Here is a 17,642-nt window from a genome sequence, read left to right as displayed (position 1 = left end):
TATTGAATTGTCCCATTTTTTCCTAACAAAACGAAGCAACGAGGGGTGATTCAGAACTTTTGCATCTTACCGTAGAGTTAAGGAATTTTCATAACTTCACTCTTAAAAGTATAAAACACTCACTGTGGTTCTATTAAGTTCTATGCCCATAACTGTGAATTTAAAGGTAAATAACAGTCATTTGCTCCCAGTAGAGTAGAGAGTTCACATAAAAGATTTCTTCAGTTCAGCTCTCTACAACAGGGATGTCCATTTTACATCGTTTACTTTGATATTAAGTGGGCCGAACCAGTGAAACTTCTGTTTCTGTCAGTGCAAAGCAGTTTAACTACACATTTAATCCCTGAGATATCTTAATTTAAGAAAAAGAAGTGCAATTTAAGCACTTAAAATTCTCAGCTTTTCTAACTCTGTCAAGTATGACTGCTTGATGTATGAATTGTAAGTGTGGACCTACTTTTAAAAAAGTTTCTGTAGTAGTTTAAAAAAAAGAAATTTCAGTTACGTTATTGTCTGTGTACTTTGGTGTAGTGCGAGTGGACATAGGGCAGTTCTGTAAGTCTAAATTTGATTCCCTCATTCAAATGTTTCAAAGCCATTGATGGGCTGGATTAGTGGTTCTCGGACCGATTCTGATGTTTGTCTAACAACTAAAACCTATTTTTAAAATATATATTTTTAATGTATTAATATTATATTTTTTTAATGTAATAATTACTCGTTATTCTTGGCGATAAACTATGGCACACAAAGTGGTGAGTGGGGAGAGCCTGTGTGTGCTGACCTGTCCGCATGAGGCGCTGCTTGCTCAGACTTGGGCCTGCTGCTGTAGATCCGCGGGGTGTAGAGCTGCTCTCCGCGCATCTATCCGTGGTGTTTCTGTGTGGGGCGTTCAGCCCAGCAGCGTCGCCTTTGCCTACCCACCAGCTTCGGGAAGGGGCTGACTTTCTGGCTCCGCTGCCGATCCTACCGCACTCCCTCCGTTCAAGAGGGGATAAACACAGAGTTAAAGTCCAAGCCGGGCAGCGTTGCAGTTTCAGCGTTAGCGGCGATTTTAATTTATTTTTTATCCCCCCTCTCTCTCTCGCTCCCTCCACTCACGCGACTCAATTGTTGCCGTTGGACCAAACGGGATTGAACTTGAAACGAACCCGCAGACATTTTGTTATTTCTGAGATTTCTTCTTCACTTTTTTCATCCCTGTGGCGGCTGCGGGGAGCGAGCCGCGAGCTGTAAGGGGGCCAACGGCACGAGGCGAAACACGGTCGGCGTTCACCTTCCGCTCCGCTCGCGGGCTGCATCCAAACATTTAGTGCACGCACGGCGTTATTAATTTACCTGAGCTGAGCTCGCGACGCTGCCGCTCGTGCGCTAAAGCGGAAAGCTTACGACTGCGATGAATCATTTTGACTGACAGCTTTTGAAGAATTAGCTAGCTTTAGCCAGCACTGATGGTGCTTTCCTGCTCACGCTAAAGCAGTAAATACGGGGTCGGGACAACCCAGATAGGACACAGACTCTTTTGCCTCTCTAACGGCCGCAAAGTGCATCACTTATAATCGGCTTAATTTTATATTTATTTATTTTGTTTAAAAGAGGTGGTGGGGTGGGGGGAGTCCCCTAGCTACTGTTAGCTAGTCATCCTGCTAACGCTGGACAGCTCCTGTGTACGGCTGGGCTAGCTTTGGACAAAAGAAAGAGCAACGCAAGGGGAAATATAAACATCGTGTTTGGGAAGGAGAGCAACAAACAAGGAACTGACATGATGTTTCCACAATCAAGGCACTCAGTAAGTGGCTTTTCATTTCAGCACTGTTGTCTGCTACGTGTTTACGCATGCAGGTTGAGTCGGGGAGAGAGGAGATTACGCATGTGACTTGTTTCTTGGCTGCAATTAAACAGAGTTGCGTTTTTGTTTTGTTTTTTAGTAAGAAGAAGCAGTGTTTGTGGGGCAGTAGCACAGTGTTGGTTTCTAACTGGCACCGTTTAGTTCTGTAGAGGACGTGTGGACTCGACATGGCAGTATTTGTAATATTTGCATTGAAAAGCTGTTAAACTTTTTTTTTCTCCCAGATGATTGCACTGAAAATCATCCAAATCAAACCTCAGTTGAATGCTGTCACGTTTCATAACCACACGCTGCTTTCACTCCCTTGTGCCGTTTAGTTTCATTCTCCAAAATGCCAAAAAGCAGGCATTTAGGCAAATTGAGCTGTGCACTGTTACATGCAGGTGGGTGATTTTTTTTTTCCTATTTTATTTATTTATTTATTTTTATGAGTGGAAAATGCACATCTGTTCTCCTAAATTCCAAGTTTCCATGGTAACAGATACTAGTCCAGGGCATGCATTCATCAGTGAGGAAGACTCTCAGCCCTTTGGTCAAACATTTATGTTTAGTGACTGGCAGAACTGTGTCACCTGTCACTGCATGGCTTTAGAGCCCTGATTCTATTAGCTAGAAAATTAAATTAAATAAGTATGTTTTTTCAATCTTTCTGGGCTTACATGTGACTTAAAATTACATTGGAAACCTTCTCCATTGTGTTATGAGAAACCTTTTGATGGCCTCCAGTTTTTGCCCTCTGCAAAGGTGAAAGTAACAGAGTGATAGATCCAGGTAAACACAACAAACCGCAAAAAGACTTTTGCTTTGCTGTTATGAATCATGCCCTCTGTTTTTCTCTGGCAACATTTTGTTGCCACCGCTAGTTCTCTTACTGTTGAAAGGGTAAGGGTTGTTTGCTGAAGCCGAAACCAGAATGTCTTCTGACACGAATGCTTTGCCCTTTGGCAGTCTGTGTGGCAGCCTGATTATGCTGCACTGTGCTGCTGCTGCTGCCACTGATGTGAGTCTTCAGAAGTAGGATGGAAGGATTTGGGAACCTCTGGTTGCAGTCTGGCTTGTCAGATCGGTGAAACCCTTCATAAGCACAGAGTCCCAAGAAACCTCAGCTAAATTATGTTATTTTCAATGCCATCTGCAAATCCGAGAATACATAAGTCTCTGTTTATCCTTATGAATATCTCCTAAAGTAGAGAGTTTATCAGAGGTATGAAAGCAAGAGGAAAAAAATTTATTTGTCTACAACCATTTTATTAGCATAATAACCAAATCAGATACAATTACAGCCTCTTACATTTTGTTTGTCTTTGTGCTAATTAATATGCTTCAGTTACAAACAGACCTTTCACAGTTGTTGAGGTTTGTGTAGCTACAACGTGTAGTTACATATTTTGGAAAGTGCAGGTCCAGCATGGCGTATGGAGCTCTCTGAGGTCTACCCTGTAGATTAAACACAGTACTACAAATCAAACATTAGACAGGACACAAATCCGTTATTCTTTATGTGTATTTAAAACTGCTGAATTTCATGTGAGAGAAAGCAGATTTGAATTATTGCTTCACTAACAAACTGCAGTTCAAGGTGGCTCTCATGAGCTTGGGAGACCACTCCCCCTTTCCCTCGTAATCCATTCCCAAACCCTGCATTTATTGCAGATGTACTAAATTGAACCCTAATGCATAGAAAACACCTTGTTCTTAGTAGCAGAGCAATCCAGTTTAAACAGTTACGCAACTTTAGAGCCAGTGTAATCTACACCAATACTTGCATCAAACAGAAAACCGATAGCTGCCAAGAGGCTCGATGGATTCAAATGCAGTGTAGCGCTACTCCTGTTCTGACAAGATGTTTTGGACTTCCTCTTCATAACGTGCACTGTCAAGCGGCAAGAATGGGTTGACATTAAAGTTCTGCCTGCATATGAGGATTTCCTCGGGTCACAGGGTGGCAGCGTACTTGACTGCTTGCTTTAAATGTGTTCACTGAACTGATCATGGTGATTTTATCTTTATCCTCACCCCGCAGTTCTAAATTAAATTCATCGAGCAGGCCGGTCAGATCTGTCAGGAACGCTAAGTCCAAAAGCTACTGGCAGTCCTCTAGTTTTGCATGTTTTCAAGCTTCAGAAAACCAACTCTTTTAGGTTGTGTTCATACCTCTGAAAATTTCCTTAGTAAGAACAAATGGGCTTAGAATTTGACAACGTTTGCATACAAGTACTTTTGTGCCATCTGGTTACAATTTAGTTATTTCCTTACTGTGAAAAATTGCAAGTGTGTATGTGAGAGACACTGGGGAGTTTTTATTTGTCACTTTCACCATGAAGACAGTAACATGTTGAACTTGTTTACAGATAGAGATGAATACTTGAGTCTACCTTGATTAGAGGACAGAAGTGGATAGATATCAGGTACAGAAACAGGAAAAACTGTAAAGTCATAACATTTAGTAGCATTTAAAAAAAAATACTGAAAGTTAATGTTAAGTGTTTGTTCTGTGTAACAGTCAATTGAGTCTGTTAGGTTACCTAATTTTTGTAGTGGCTGTCTAAAAGAAAACAAGTACCACCTGTGCATAGTCCCAGCAGTGTTGCAACTTGAGTCTCCTGATAGAAAAGAACATTTAGTCATTATAGTTATTCATATAAACACTGGTGTACATTTTTGTGTAAGGTGTGTTGTGTAAACCACAACACTGTGGAGCTACTGCAATAACGCAGCTGCCAGCACCTTGTTTACTTAGTTGTTTACTTGCACTTACTGCAAGCATCAATAAAACATTGTTCGGTGGTACTTCTTTTTTTTGCATTGTCATTTACGCAAATTTTATTGAAAAATTGTGATGTCATTTTGAGGCTATATCGCCCACTCCTAATTGTGCATGACTATCTCTGGAAGAGAAAGTTATTATTGTAGCTTTTGTCTTTGTCTTTGCCAGAGTGCTGGTTACCACAACACTGTGTATATCCTCCCAGATACTCCTAACATTTGAGTGAATAACAACCTCTGCATTTTGTTTGCTTCCAGTGGATCTCTGTGGATCCTAAAGAAAACCTTTTATCAGAGAGTACAGTAAAGGTACTTATGTCAGACAGTTGTTTTTATTGTATTATTAATATTAAAACCTGCACCTCACATTGGGTAATTACTGGGACGAGATGCCATCTTCGGTCTTCTCTCGTCTCTGGTTGAAGTTATAAACCAGTCACCTCCTGATGGAGTGAGTCCTCAGTCACCTTTTCCAAGGTGAGAGCAGCTGGGCCACTCCACTCCTGCCTGTCTACTTATCTAGGAGGTTATTTTTCTAATCCAATTGAGTGCTCTTTACGCTTTATTGGAGTATTAAGACCAAACTCACAGGATTAGACGTGGGGTTTGGGAATTTAACGTCTTTTCACCGGAGCTGCAGCTGGTTCAGTCTTAACCGACTACAGTCGGTCACGCCTAACCTTTCACATACACACCACCCTCCACTGTGATTTTTCACATAAATAAACTGTACAAACACACACATTCCCTGTTCAGATCCTCTCTTCAGTTGCTGCTGTTGTCATAAAGGTTCAGGGATGGGAAGTATATGTGACACCCATATAGATATGAGTGTCACCGATAAGGACCTGGCAGATGAGAGAAGTGGCACCGCGATATAGCAAACTGATGGGTCTCGCAAACAAATTTAGTTACGTACATATTCAACAATCCTCTCATGTCAGATTTTCAGGGGAAGCTTTTATTGGTTGGGATGGTTATTAAAATATTTAGGTATTTTTTAAAGCTGTTGACTATACTGAGACACTTGAGGCACATTTCCTCAATGCAAAGTGTATCTAAAAGGCATATTTGCAGAGGCCGGTAGGCTTTTAGCTGTTTCATAATTGTACACAAGTGACAGATTTTCCCGTCTCCGTACTTTTTGCTGTTTGGATAGTTGCTTCTTTCCACGGATATCTGAACCCATGGACCATATCAGCTAAGTCGATAACATTACAGCTGCTCTGTTATTCACAAGGGGTCTTCACAGTAGGTAGCTCGGCATGTTTGATTTGGCAGAGTTTTTACGCTGGATGCCCTTCCTGATGCAACCCAATAAGGACTTGTGTCTCCTCCGGGATCCACTCGGGACACGATCAGTTGGTGAATATGTAAACACTGAACTCGACCTTGACCTTAAGCACAGTTTGGGTGAACACCCATTAGTTTATCAGTAATATTTTAGGAAAAATAGAGATTCTTGTGAATTTTGGTCAGTGCATCCCTTGCTGTGAGCTTATTGGTCATTTTACCGTTTAAGCTATTCATACATGATTTTTGTTAAGTGAGTAGGCCAGTTCATTGCATGCTGCTTGGTTATTACATTTGTTTGCTATACTATGAAGCACTTTGAAAACAGCCACAGCAGATAGAACATGCTGTTGAAAAAGTGAGTAATTACGTTGAAAATGATAAAAGTCCAAAAACAACAAAAGTAAGAACAACTATAATACAATAAAAACAAATAAGATCACTGTTTCTGTATAAATTGGCATTGCTAGTCAGATGACTGGTGAGCTAGTGTAACAGTAATCGAGCCAAGACTATAATAAATGCATTTATTACTGTCTAAATTCTGCCTATGGAGGAAAGGTTTCACCATTGCCAATTACCTTAAATGAAAGAAGCTAGATTTCACTAGTGCACCAATTTAACTGGCCATCTAAGCGATGATGCCACCAAATACTTACAAAAGCAGGAGATAGAGTTGACTATCATCAGCATACCAGTGAAAGGAGGTTCCAATTTTTTTGAACGGATCCCAGTGGAAGCCCTTAAATTGAGCCCTGTGGAACTCCGCATTGCAGGGATCAGAATCAGTGAGACAGAAAATAGTTGGAAAATAGACCTAAAGAAGTGCCACAAGATGCTGTAAACAACTTATTAGGATATCATAGTCGACTCTATCAAAAGCAGCGGTTAGATCAAGCAGAAGAAGAATTACATAGTCACCAGAATCTGTACTAGGAAGGGTTTTAAATGTGGATTGAAAAAACTCCCAGATATCATGCTTTTCCAAAAAAGGTAAGTTGAAAATTGGTTGCTAGTAGAGCAGGGCAATATGACCAAAAATATTTATCACGATATACATTTGAAAATTTGCGATAACGATATAACTGACGATATAACTGACACTAGACAAAATACTTTGCAACTCCACAACTTTATTAGTGCAAAAAAAAAAAAATCTATGTATTTTCACTTAAACAAGCAGCTGTTTTTTTGTTTTTTTTAAAATATGCATTAGTTATATAACAATTTAACAGTGCAAATGCAAATTCCTTGCTGACAGTTTAACCAAAAGGCATTTCCAGTGGAAAGTGGCCGACATATCCTCAGCACAACCATGTAGAATATCCACAAAACTTAAAAAGAGGTTATACACACACAATACGGTAATATTATGTTGAAGCACAGTACGTATCACTCCGCGAGGCTCCTGCCTACGATAGCCGTAATGCTCCGACAATCCATCAAGCGGTGCGGCTTCGTAGCTTAGCAAAGTCGTACTAAAACATTTGACAGATTTTCGAGCGCCGTGTACCACATAAAATCGTTTTGAGGTCAGTAAACACAACCAGAATTCATACATAAGGCACACAGGATTATAAGGGGCTCTGTCGATTTTCAGAAAAATCAAAGGATTGATTTTAAGTGTGCTGTATTTTCCAAAAAACACGGTAATAACGACGGCCCACTAGCATGCGCTACCAAAAATAGTGCTTTGTTGTGTATCTGACGGACGAAAGCCAAACCAGTTCAAACCCACTGAAGTTGCAGCATTTTTGCAAACCAGTTCTGGTTCATCTGTTTCATTCAACGATCCACTTTCGCCCTTCTTATTCTGCGTCGCCGCCATGCTTTTTCCGCCATGTGTGTATGAAAACAAAGGCACTACACATGCGTGTTTTACCCATATTCTATCGCCATATTTCATTTTCTTGTCGTTGCCCAACATTATACCGGTATTACCGTGAATGGTATGATATAGCCCAGCCCTAGTTGCTAGTGGACATTTTAACCTCCAGTTGCCAAGGTAACCCTGTAATGTAATTGCCACCCACTCATATGTCAAAGAGCCCCGCAGATGCTGGTCTAAAATGTCCTTCAGTGAGTTATCTGATGTTCATATATCAGCTAAGGAATCAAATATTTTACACTTGTAGTTAAAAAAGAATTGGAGTAATCTCAGCGGACTGACACATTTCTAAGGTTTTTAAACATCTGGCACAGTGCTCATCGCTTTGGTTTCTAAGTTCCTTGGTTTATATTGGAAAGTTGGAAATTTCAAATTGTACTGTAACTTTCACATAATTTATTACAGCGTTAAAAAGAAGTAAATATACACAATTAACTTTCACATTGTGTTTGTGTTATTAGTTGGTGCTTTATGGCATCGGAATAATTGTTTTTCCATAGAACTTTCGAGAAAGTTGAACGTGCACTCCTCAGCTGGCAGTGATGGAGGAGGATATCCAGCCCAAAGAGCTGCAGCATGGCTCTGACTCTACTGTTAGAACCAGTGGGAGAGTTTGGTACAACCCAGCTGTGGACAATAACTTGTGCTGAGCGCTGAGCAGAGAATCCAGGTCTTGTTAAAACCACGCGGCTTAGCTGGCTTATCCAGTGCCTGTGCAAAATATTGCGGCTGTGGACGGAGCAGAGTTGACTGCTCCTGTTGTAAGACAGAGATGTTGTATTTAAGCTGATGCACTGCTGGCTCAGCGGTTGAATTGATATTTTTTGTTTGCGCTTCTTTTCATGTTGACACTAGTGATCTTTATTTGGCGCTGGAAGGGCGCCAGATTTTCTCCATGCAAGAAAAACCCTCATGTCTGAGTGTCAGAATCCTTTAATATATTGATACAGCCAGCAACGTTGCATATTCCATGTCTGAAAAGGGCTTTAGAAACAAAGAAGACTAAGGTTTCTGAGGTTTAACGGGGATTCACTTGTCATTTTATGTCAGTGGGCACGTTTTAATCCCCCGTTGCAGGTTACGGGCACAGTTCATTGGTTTAAGAGGGAAAAGCCTCATTTGATCGTGGCACAGTGCCTGACCCAGTTGACAGCATTTGCCATATTGTTTGGGTGTTGATTAATCCTAATGCAGCTTCAACAAAGCTGGCAGTGGCGTGAAAGTGGAGCAACCGAGAGGCCTGGTGCCAAATCCAGAGAGTAGCGCAAGTAATATGGGAGGCAAAATCTCACAAGTCCCCTGAGCATGTGCTCGACTGTAGAGATGGCCACAGGTTGCACGCACACACACACACACACACACACACACACACACACACACACACACACACAGACTCTTGCACACAGCATACACACTTCCACCTCCTCTTGTCTGTCTCCCTTTATCATGTGTTTCCTCCCAGATCTAATGTAGTGGTGGGAGGGTCAGGGGCAGAGGGTGCACAGGCATTATTAAGCCCACTTGAATTAACAGAACAGCCCCCAGCCTTTCCTCTAAAGCCTCCAGCTGGGGAGAGCTTAATCCCCATGGTCCCCTGTCTCGCCCATTAAACAAACTCCCCCCGCCCCTGCTCCATTGCTCTGCTGCACACACACAGACACACTGTCTGTGTGTGTGTATGAGAGAGAGCAACAAGCTTAACTATGTGTGTCCGATGATTGGCGAGGGGGGGGGTACTGGACATTAGTGCGTGCACAGAGGCGAGCATAAAAACGCACAAACATGCACGTTGGCTTTATTTTCTGGTAATTATTGCTCTAGTACATGCATAGAAATAAAAGGATTTTTCCCTTTCAACGTCAATAAGAGCCCCCTCCCCCTCTCTCTCTCTCTCACACACACACACACACACACACACACACACACACACACACACACATTCTTACCAGCCTCAAGGGTCTTATCTGCTTTTTGTATCTGGGGAAAAAATTGAATGTGGGGCTTGACACACGCAGGCCAGCAGATGTCTGGGTCATTGAGGTTAGGCCAGCTGATTAGCATGACAAACACAGCCCTGCATGTGCCCCCCACCTACCAACCCACCCAAACATCACCAACCTGCAGGAGGCCCCTCATTTAAGTGGCCGAGTAGAGGCCATGGGTCACAGGTGATGTTGATTTTGGTGAAAGGCCACGGTGGATGATTGTCAGAGTGCTTTGGGGTTTGGCTAAAATGGAGGGGTGTAGATTGGTACAGCCCTTCTCTTGTTGAGCATACACACATACTGACTTAGACTCAAGTAGGCAGAAAAGATGCGAGTACAGATTCAGACACTGACTTATACCTCCTGCTGGTGGCTGGCTTCCCAAACTCTGCAAATGCACATTGGACGACAGTGAGCTGAGTCTGTTCCTTTTTCTTCTTTGTTTCTAAACACAGAAAGCCCAGCTAAAAATGAGAAAACACTGCAGTGCCAGCATAATTTTCATGGTTTCTTTTTCTTCAACAACCCATTTATGTGTTTGGTTGTAGAAGGAACCGTTTCTGCTCACCTATAGAGTAGATCAGATGTGGGAACATGCTGTGTAGTCAAAACAATAGATGGATGTAGTCATTCATGTATTGTGCATATTGAAGCCTTGCCATGTTCTTTTTTTTGAGCAAGAAATTATTATATTTGGATTAGAGATTCACCAGTTGACTGTCCAGAGACAAGAATTGGTCTGTTTCCACTGCTCTCCGCTCATATGACCATTAAAGCGCTAGTCTGTGTTATGCCACAAAGCCGCACAGGCAAATAGTTGGACACACACTTAAAGCCACTTACTTTGTTGTTAGCTTGGAACTGAGTGAAGACTCAGACATTTCACTAAAGTAAACAGCAGAGAAAACCGCATAAATGTTCGTGACATCAAACCTAATGAGTCACTTAAACATGGACATTTTATAGAAATTAACAAAGAAAAAGTGGCTTAAACTAGAGCTATCCAGAACTCTGAGCCAGCCACAAACTAACAGCCTCAGTCTGAGCAAAGGATAAAAACAGTTATGAGAAAAATTATGGAGCCGCATGAATCTGAGAGAAAGGTTTAATGTCCTGTTATTTAGTGAAGTTATAAAGTATATGTGTTGTATAGGCTGTCAGTTTTAGTTCTTAGAAAGAATAAGAATAATTGGCAGATAGCAAATAATCAGAAATCATAATTTGCTGAGGAAATTGCAATCGGTGCTGCTCTAATTTGCACAAGAAGTAAAGTGCTTCAGACCTGTCATAGTTTCTGTATCTGCAAACCTGCTAGAGTGTGCTTGGGTGACATAAATTTTGTCCACATACTGTGTGTGCGAGGCTCCGTGCACACGTCTGCGTTCCTGTAAATTTTATATGATCACACAGACTGAGAAACTGCACTGCAGTGTATCAATTATACACATGGACCCTTCAGGCAGACTTCCAGCAGAATTCCCAGAAGTAGAACAAGAGTGACGATCGGTCCATGGTGTTTGAACTGCCGAGGGGCGCAATGCAAAGACACATCTGATTAATCTAATTACAATTTCACTGACCAAAACTTCTTGGATGAACTTTACACAAGAAGCTATATTATTAGTTATATAGCTGCATTAAAAATGCTCAAAAAGGCATCAACAGCACAAACAAAGTTAATAGATCAGTGGCTTCACTTAATTGATTTGTATTTGGGTTTGCCTTGATGATAGCATAGGGGTAACTGGGGTTCTGTGGTTCATGATTGCCATTTTAACCCCTTACCTTGCAGTTCCCCGCATGTATGCCTTCTTTGTGTTTGACTCCATAAATAAGTTGTCTTTTGCACGTCATCAGTTTGACAAGTTACTAGAAAAATATGACCATGTTTTTGTGAAATGGGGTGAAGAAAAGGCAGATTAATGTAAATTTTAATTCACTACTGTTGGGAAAATATTAAGAGTTGAGTGCATTAAGATAAATTGAGACTGAAAAAGATGACGTTATAAACAACATGGTAATGGACTGGCTTGCATATAGGGGCTTTTCTGGAGTTGCTGACCACTCTAAGCACTTTCAACTTCAACCCACATTTATACATTCACACATTGCTTCATTCTATATACTTAAAGCACTTTGTCTGCCACTCATCACTGGCTATTTTAGAAGCACGAGTTAACCTAACATGGATTTAACCTGAGCACTCAGAGGAAACCCATGCATGCAAAGGGAGAACATGCGAAACCCCAGTCTGGATTAAAAGTCGAAATCTTCTTGCTGTGGAATGACAGTGCTGAAAACGTCATCACTGTACTGTTTATAGTTTTTCATGTAATAATTGTTGACGGTTAGCGTTTTCTCATCATACAAATATCGATGCTATTTTAGTTTGCTGCTGCTTCACTTGAGCAGACGCTGTAGTGTTCGGTGATTCAGATTCTTCACCCACATCACGATTTATGCTCTGAGTCAGTTTCAGCCTCTTTTGGCTTTTATCAATATTGTTTCCACTGCAGTTTAGCCAAAGCTAAAGCATACTGTACATTAGTTAGTTTGAACTTTTAAAAAAGTTATTGACGTTTCCATGCAGTTGTTTTTTTTGTTTTTTTAAATGCGATAAAGGATTCATAAGTATGTCTGCAAAGAGGAATATTTTTTAAGTATATTATGTATAACAACAAACGCACAAGCACCTTGGAGTTTATGGCACCCCAGAGAAGCATATGGCTTGAACAAAGTACTGAATCAAGAGGACTGAAAACGTGTCACCGCTCTATAAATGATGCACTTCCCTGCTGGGCCAATCAGTTACAAAACTCTCACCTTGTGGTGATTTTATAAATAAATAAATAAAGAGAAATTAACATGATTATCCACCGATTCTGAGGAAAGAAATAAACAACTAATGGCGTATTTTTAAGTTACAAGCAAGGCTAAACCTTTATGAGAGAGCTCGTAAATGCTTGTTATGTGCTGTATGTGTTACAGTTACTGTCATTAAAAAATAAAATAATTGTAATTTTAAAATGAAAATATATTTCATAATAATTATTTTCATTTTAGCTCCTCCCCTAAACTTCTTTAGTGGCGAGGAGTCAATTATCCATCTCTTATCTGTCTATTTGTCCATCTATCTGACTCCAATTCACAAGATTCAGTATTCCTCCTTGAAACTTGAACACACTGATCACAAAATGATGATAAATGTCTTTATCCAAAATGTGCTCAAGGTCATATTTGTCTTTTTTCGATCACTTTTCCATTTTATAGGAGTACTGGTCAGATTTTGTGAGCCTATTTAGCTTCTCAGTGTCTTTTCTTACTGTCACTTAGTCCAATACAGGTAACCAATGAAAACAAAACTTTCCTTATGTATTTCACACATTGCAGTAACCTATGAATTGTGATGGATCACAAGCCAGATGAGGGACTGCGTCATTGACATTCTGGTTCTGTATGATTATAATACAGAAACTAAAGGATCCGCAGAAGCATGAGACTTGCCAGTTGAGTTGTCGGTGCATCACTTTGTCAGCTCGGGCTGCTTTGCTTTACACAAAGTACCACAGCAAATTTACCAGAAAGAATGTGACCATAAACAAAAACAGATGTCCTGTTGTTGGTTTCGCTCAAACCTGCGGGAGACACTGATGTGTGTGTTTCTGAGTGTGCATGCGTGTATTTCTGCTGCATTGCCTTCACGGACGAGGCCTGCATGTCAAGGTTACAAATTCACAAGTAATAGACGGCTTTGTTGACGTGGGATGTCCTTTTATTGTCTGTATACATTCTTCTCTTTTAGCATGTGTACAAATTGTGTGTGCGTGCGTGCGTTTCCACACAAAAAAATGTGGTAATGACTTTGTGCGTGTGTGTCTTTGCATGCATCTTCGCAAGTTCCTCTTAAAGTGCGTGTGTGGTTTTCTCGTGTGGGAGTTAATGTTGGGGGGATGTAGTGAGGAACTGCATCAGTATTCAGCAGTTGCTTCCTAGGAGGAGAGTGTGGGAGGTGGGAAGAAAGGAGGGTGGCGGTGGGTGGGGTAAACCTTCCCCAGAGCAGAACGGTGCGATGGGCTGGAACAAAGCGGCTCGACGGGAGGCGGCTTGATTGCCCCTGCCTGGCCACAGCCCGCAGATCTGCCAATGTGCAAAGGAGAATTAGCTGTTCTGTTTGTGTGCCTAACAGCGGTAAGGCCATGACTGAAACAATATGCTACCACATCCCCACCAACAACCTTTTCATTCAAGAGCAGGGCAATGAGAACCTCCCTTGTTCAGTCTGTCCTGGTCCCATTACTATAAAAAACTAATTTGCATGCTGTTGGCGTAAACATGAAATCAAATAGAGCTCATCAGCATACACTTGAAATTACAATACTCTGATAGAAAACAATATGTGCCAAAGAACTTTGGAGTTCCCCCGGTGTTGCCCAAATGTCAGAGCTCCAGCTTTCTCCTTTCATTGTTAACTTGTTGCAAATTTATCTAATCTTCCCTTCTTCGTTCCTGTTTTTTTTCTCCTTCTTTGGCTGTTGTAAGTAATAACCTTGGTTTTTACAAGCAGGCATCAATCATCTACACAGCCGTACTGGGTGTAATCTTAAAGCCCCCCTTCTGCGAGTCTGGCTTTAATCTCAGCCATGGTTTCCAAACCCACAGTACTGTCGGCCTCACCACTTTCCCCACTTTTGACAAATTGCCCATTTCCCTTGGCTTTGCAATCTCTGCACTCTTTTCCTGTGGTGTGTGTGTGTGTGTGTGTTACACTATGCCTCCCCCACCTTATGTTAGGTCTTATTGTGTACAAGCCTGCGTGCGTGTGGGTATAGTGTACTATATTTTTGTACACAGGTGCATCTGTGTTTGCAGGGCAGTGTGCTATAACTGTCGTGTTTGTATGTGTTTGTACTGTGTACTTGGCTGGCCTTGCCAGGGGGGGTCAAGATAGTTCAGAATGGGGAGGGAAGGTAAGACATGCCAAGCCTATGTTTGCAAGGGCACTTCTCTCGAAGTGATAAAAGTAGAATAATCCCCTTTAAAGCGTCTTAACGAGGTCAAATCTGTTGGGCTGCAAGAGGGAGGTGTGTGTGTATGTGTGCTTGTGTGTTGTGGGGATAATGCTGCAGAAATGGGGGTAAGCCTCTGCTTGGTTTGTGAGAGATAATAATCAAAATCAAATTCCTGGCCGAAACAGGATTAGGCTCTCCCCGTGCTCTAAAGCCCCTGTCCAGAGCGGCTGAAGACACAATCCTATTCCTCAGCCTCTCCTCTCTGATACACATACACACACTTAGCCGCTAACATAGCGAGGCTTCCTTTTGGCCCAGACAGAGTTGGCTGGGGGTGAGCTTGGATGTGGGCCAGTTAGCCCTGTCCCTCTCTCAGATCACTGGGCTCATATGCTTTAGTCCAAACACTAATCCGGGATATTTAGATGGAATTGTTTGGTTGGAGCTATTCTTAGATGGAGGATGTGATCTTGTTTGCTGCTCGTGTATTAGCAAAAAGCTTAAGCCCTCAAAGGCTCTGTGAATCATGTCAGGATGGATTTTTGCTGAAACGTTTGCCCAAATAAACGCACACACCATGCGTTCGTTTCACCAGTACAAAGAGACGGGATGATGCTGAAAGTGGAATGACTGCAGTCGTGCTCAGACAAATGGGCGATGGATTGCATGTATATTTATAAATGCAGACAGACATTGTTTACAGCACATGTTGGAATCAGTCTGAGTCGATGAGTGAAACTCATCTGCGATGTGTGCCTTTGCCATAAGGTCAGGTGGCTGTCAGCCTGTTATATTCCTATGTAAAAGCAAGGTTTTTTGCAGTTAAATCGGCATACTGCAGCAACTTCATCACTAAAGGCGGAGGATTTTCTTACTTTCTGTTTCAGTTCTGTGCATTAGGGCTGGGCTATATCATACCGTTCACGGTAATACTGGTGTAATGTTGGGCAACAATAAGAAAATGAAATATCGCGATAGAATATGGGTAAAACGCGCATGCACAGTGCCTTTGTTTACATACGGACATGGCGGCGACGCAGAATGAGAAGGGCGAAAGTGGATCGTTAAATGAAACAGATGAACCAGAACTGGTTTGTAAAAATGCTGCAACTTCAGTGGGTTTGAACTGGTTTGGCTTTCGTCCGTCAGATACACAACAAAGCACTATTTTTGGTAGAGCATGCTAGTGGGCTGTCGTTATTACCGTGTTTTTTGGAAAATACGGCACACTTAAAATCAATCCTTTGATTTTTCTGAAAATCGACAGTGCCCCTTATAATCCCGTGTGCCTTATGTATGAACTCTGGTTGTGTTTACTGACCTCGAAACGATTTTATGTACACGGCGCTCGAAAATCTGTCAAATGTTTCAGTACGATTTTGCTACGAACCCGCACCGCTTGATGGATTGTTGGAGCATTACGGCTATCGTAGTCAGGCGCCTCACTGTGCTTCAACATAATATTACCGTATTGTATGTGTAAAAGCTCTTTTTAAGTTTTGTGGATATTATACATGGTTATGCTGAGGATATGTCGGCCAGTTTCCACTGGAAACGCCTTTTGGTTAAACTGTCAGCGAGGAATTTGCATTTGCACTGTTAATTTTTTTTATATAACTTTAATGCATATAAAACAGCTGCTTGTTTAAGTGAAAATACATTGATGATTTTCTTTGCACTAATAAAGTTGAGTAGTTGTAAAGTATTTTGTCTAGTGTCAGTTATATCATCAGTTATATCGTTATCGCAAATTTTCAAATGTATATCGTGATAAATATTTTTGGTCATATCGCCCTGCTCTACCGTGCATTACTGGCTGGACTCCAAATGCAAGTAGTTAATGTGAATTTCTCTGTTGAAAGCCACAGGTTTGCAGATTTTTTTTAAAATCACAAACAGATTGCACTTAACTGCCAACTTCTCCCCATTAAATCATAGACTGACTCCATCTTTGAAACGGCTATTTCAAAGACGGTGCGTTTGCAAATTATTTTTTCACACCGTTGCAATACTTTTGTTGTTCTGCGGTCTCCGACTGCTGCTTTCTCTGGTGTGACTGTAGCATTATAAAGCAGCTGTACACACAGGTTTGACATGCTATCTAAATTGAGTTAAATTTCAGTGAATACTAGTGCATAAAAACTGCTTGTATAAAATCATCAAATTTAATAAAAGCTGCCAGAAAGTTTACAGACTTTGACTCCACACACTCTTCCAGCTGGAAGTTATACTTATGTCACCGTCTTTGCTCTTGAGGAAATCTCCCATTGATTTTAAATCATGACAGCGCACAGAATGGATGCACCAACACCGCATTTCTACTGCAGTCAGTGAACGTGGCTGTAGCAGGTGTGAGAGTAGTACACAGGTGGTGCATATCAGTTTTATAGTCATGAAGTGTTTGTATTTTAAAAAAAAGCACTGAGTTTTATTGTTGTATTTCCTGTGTATTATCTATTTGTCTTTACTTATTCCTGTTGCATAAAGTCAGTAAAATACATGGCAGGTATATGTGCTGGTTTCAGAATCATACAGAGCCTACAGATTCAGATTCATGACGAGTATTTGGTGTACATTATCACTGGATTTTTAGGGTGCTTCTCACTTTTATGGTTGAAAATCTGCATTATTATTATTGAGTCCTTGGTATTAAGATATGTCTAAATGTAAGCACTTGTACTTGGTGTGAAAGTAAGTTGAACTGGGGCATCGCCCACATGCATACTGCCAGCAGTAAATTACCCATAAAATGTATAATCTCATTCAGACTCAGCTAAAAAAAGAATACTCTTTATTTTTTGCTTTCAGCAGAAAAAAAAAATCAGATGGAAACACTTGTTCTTTTCAGTCAC

At 41.2% G+C, this 17,642-nt stretch overlaps 1 protein-coding gene across 2 annotated transcripts in view; it reads left to right on the top strand.

Moving 5' to 3' along the window:
* Window positions 1-1,209: 1,209 nt before the first annotated feature.
* tle5 (TLE family member 5, transcriptional modulator) overlaps window positions 1,210-17,642 on the top strand; it is a 53,131-nt gene continuing 36,698 nt past the window's right edge. For both annotated transcript variants that reach the window (XM_085265131.1, XM_085265130.1), the window contains exon 1: window positions 1,210-1,789. In XM_085265131.1, the coding sequence (XP_085121257.1) occupies window positions 1,763-1,789 (27 nt within the window). In that variant the 5' untranslated portion in view covers window positions 1,210-1,762. The remainder of the gene's footprint in view (window positions 1,790-17,642) is intronic.

The sequence above is a fragment of the Mchenga conophoros genome, linkage group LG23 (assembly GCF_057382185.1).
Source record: "Mchenga conophoros isolate Kocher_MC1m ecotype Shallow Benthic linkage group LG23, M_conophoros_male_GT1.1, whole genome shotgun sequence".
Taxonomy (NCBI): Eukaryota; Metazoa; Chordata; class Actinopteri; order Cichliformes; family Cichlidae; genus Mchenga; species Mchenga conophoros.
Note: the sequence above shows the minus strand (reverse complement) of the source record. Positions and strands in the feature narration are given on the sequence as shown.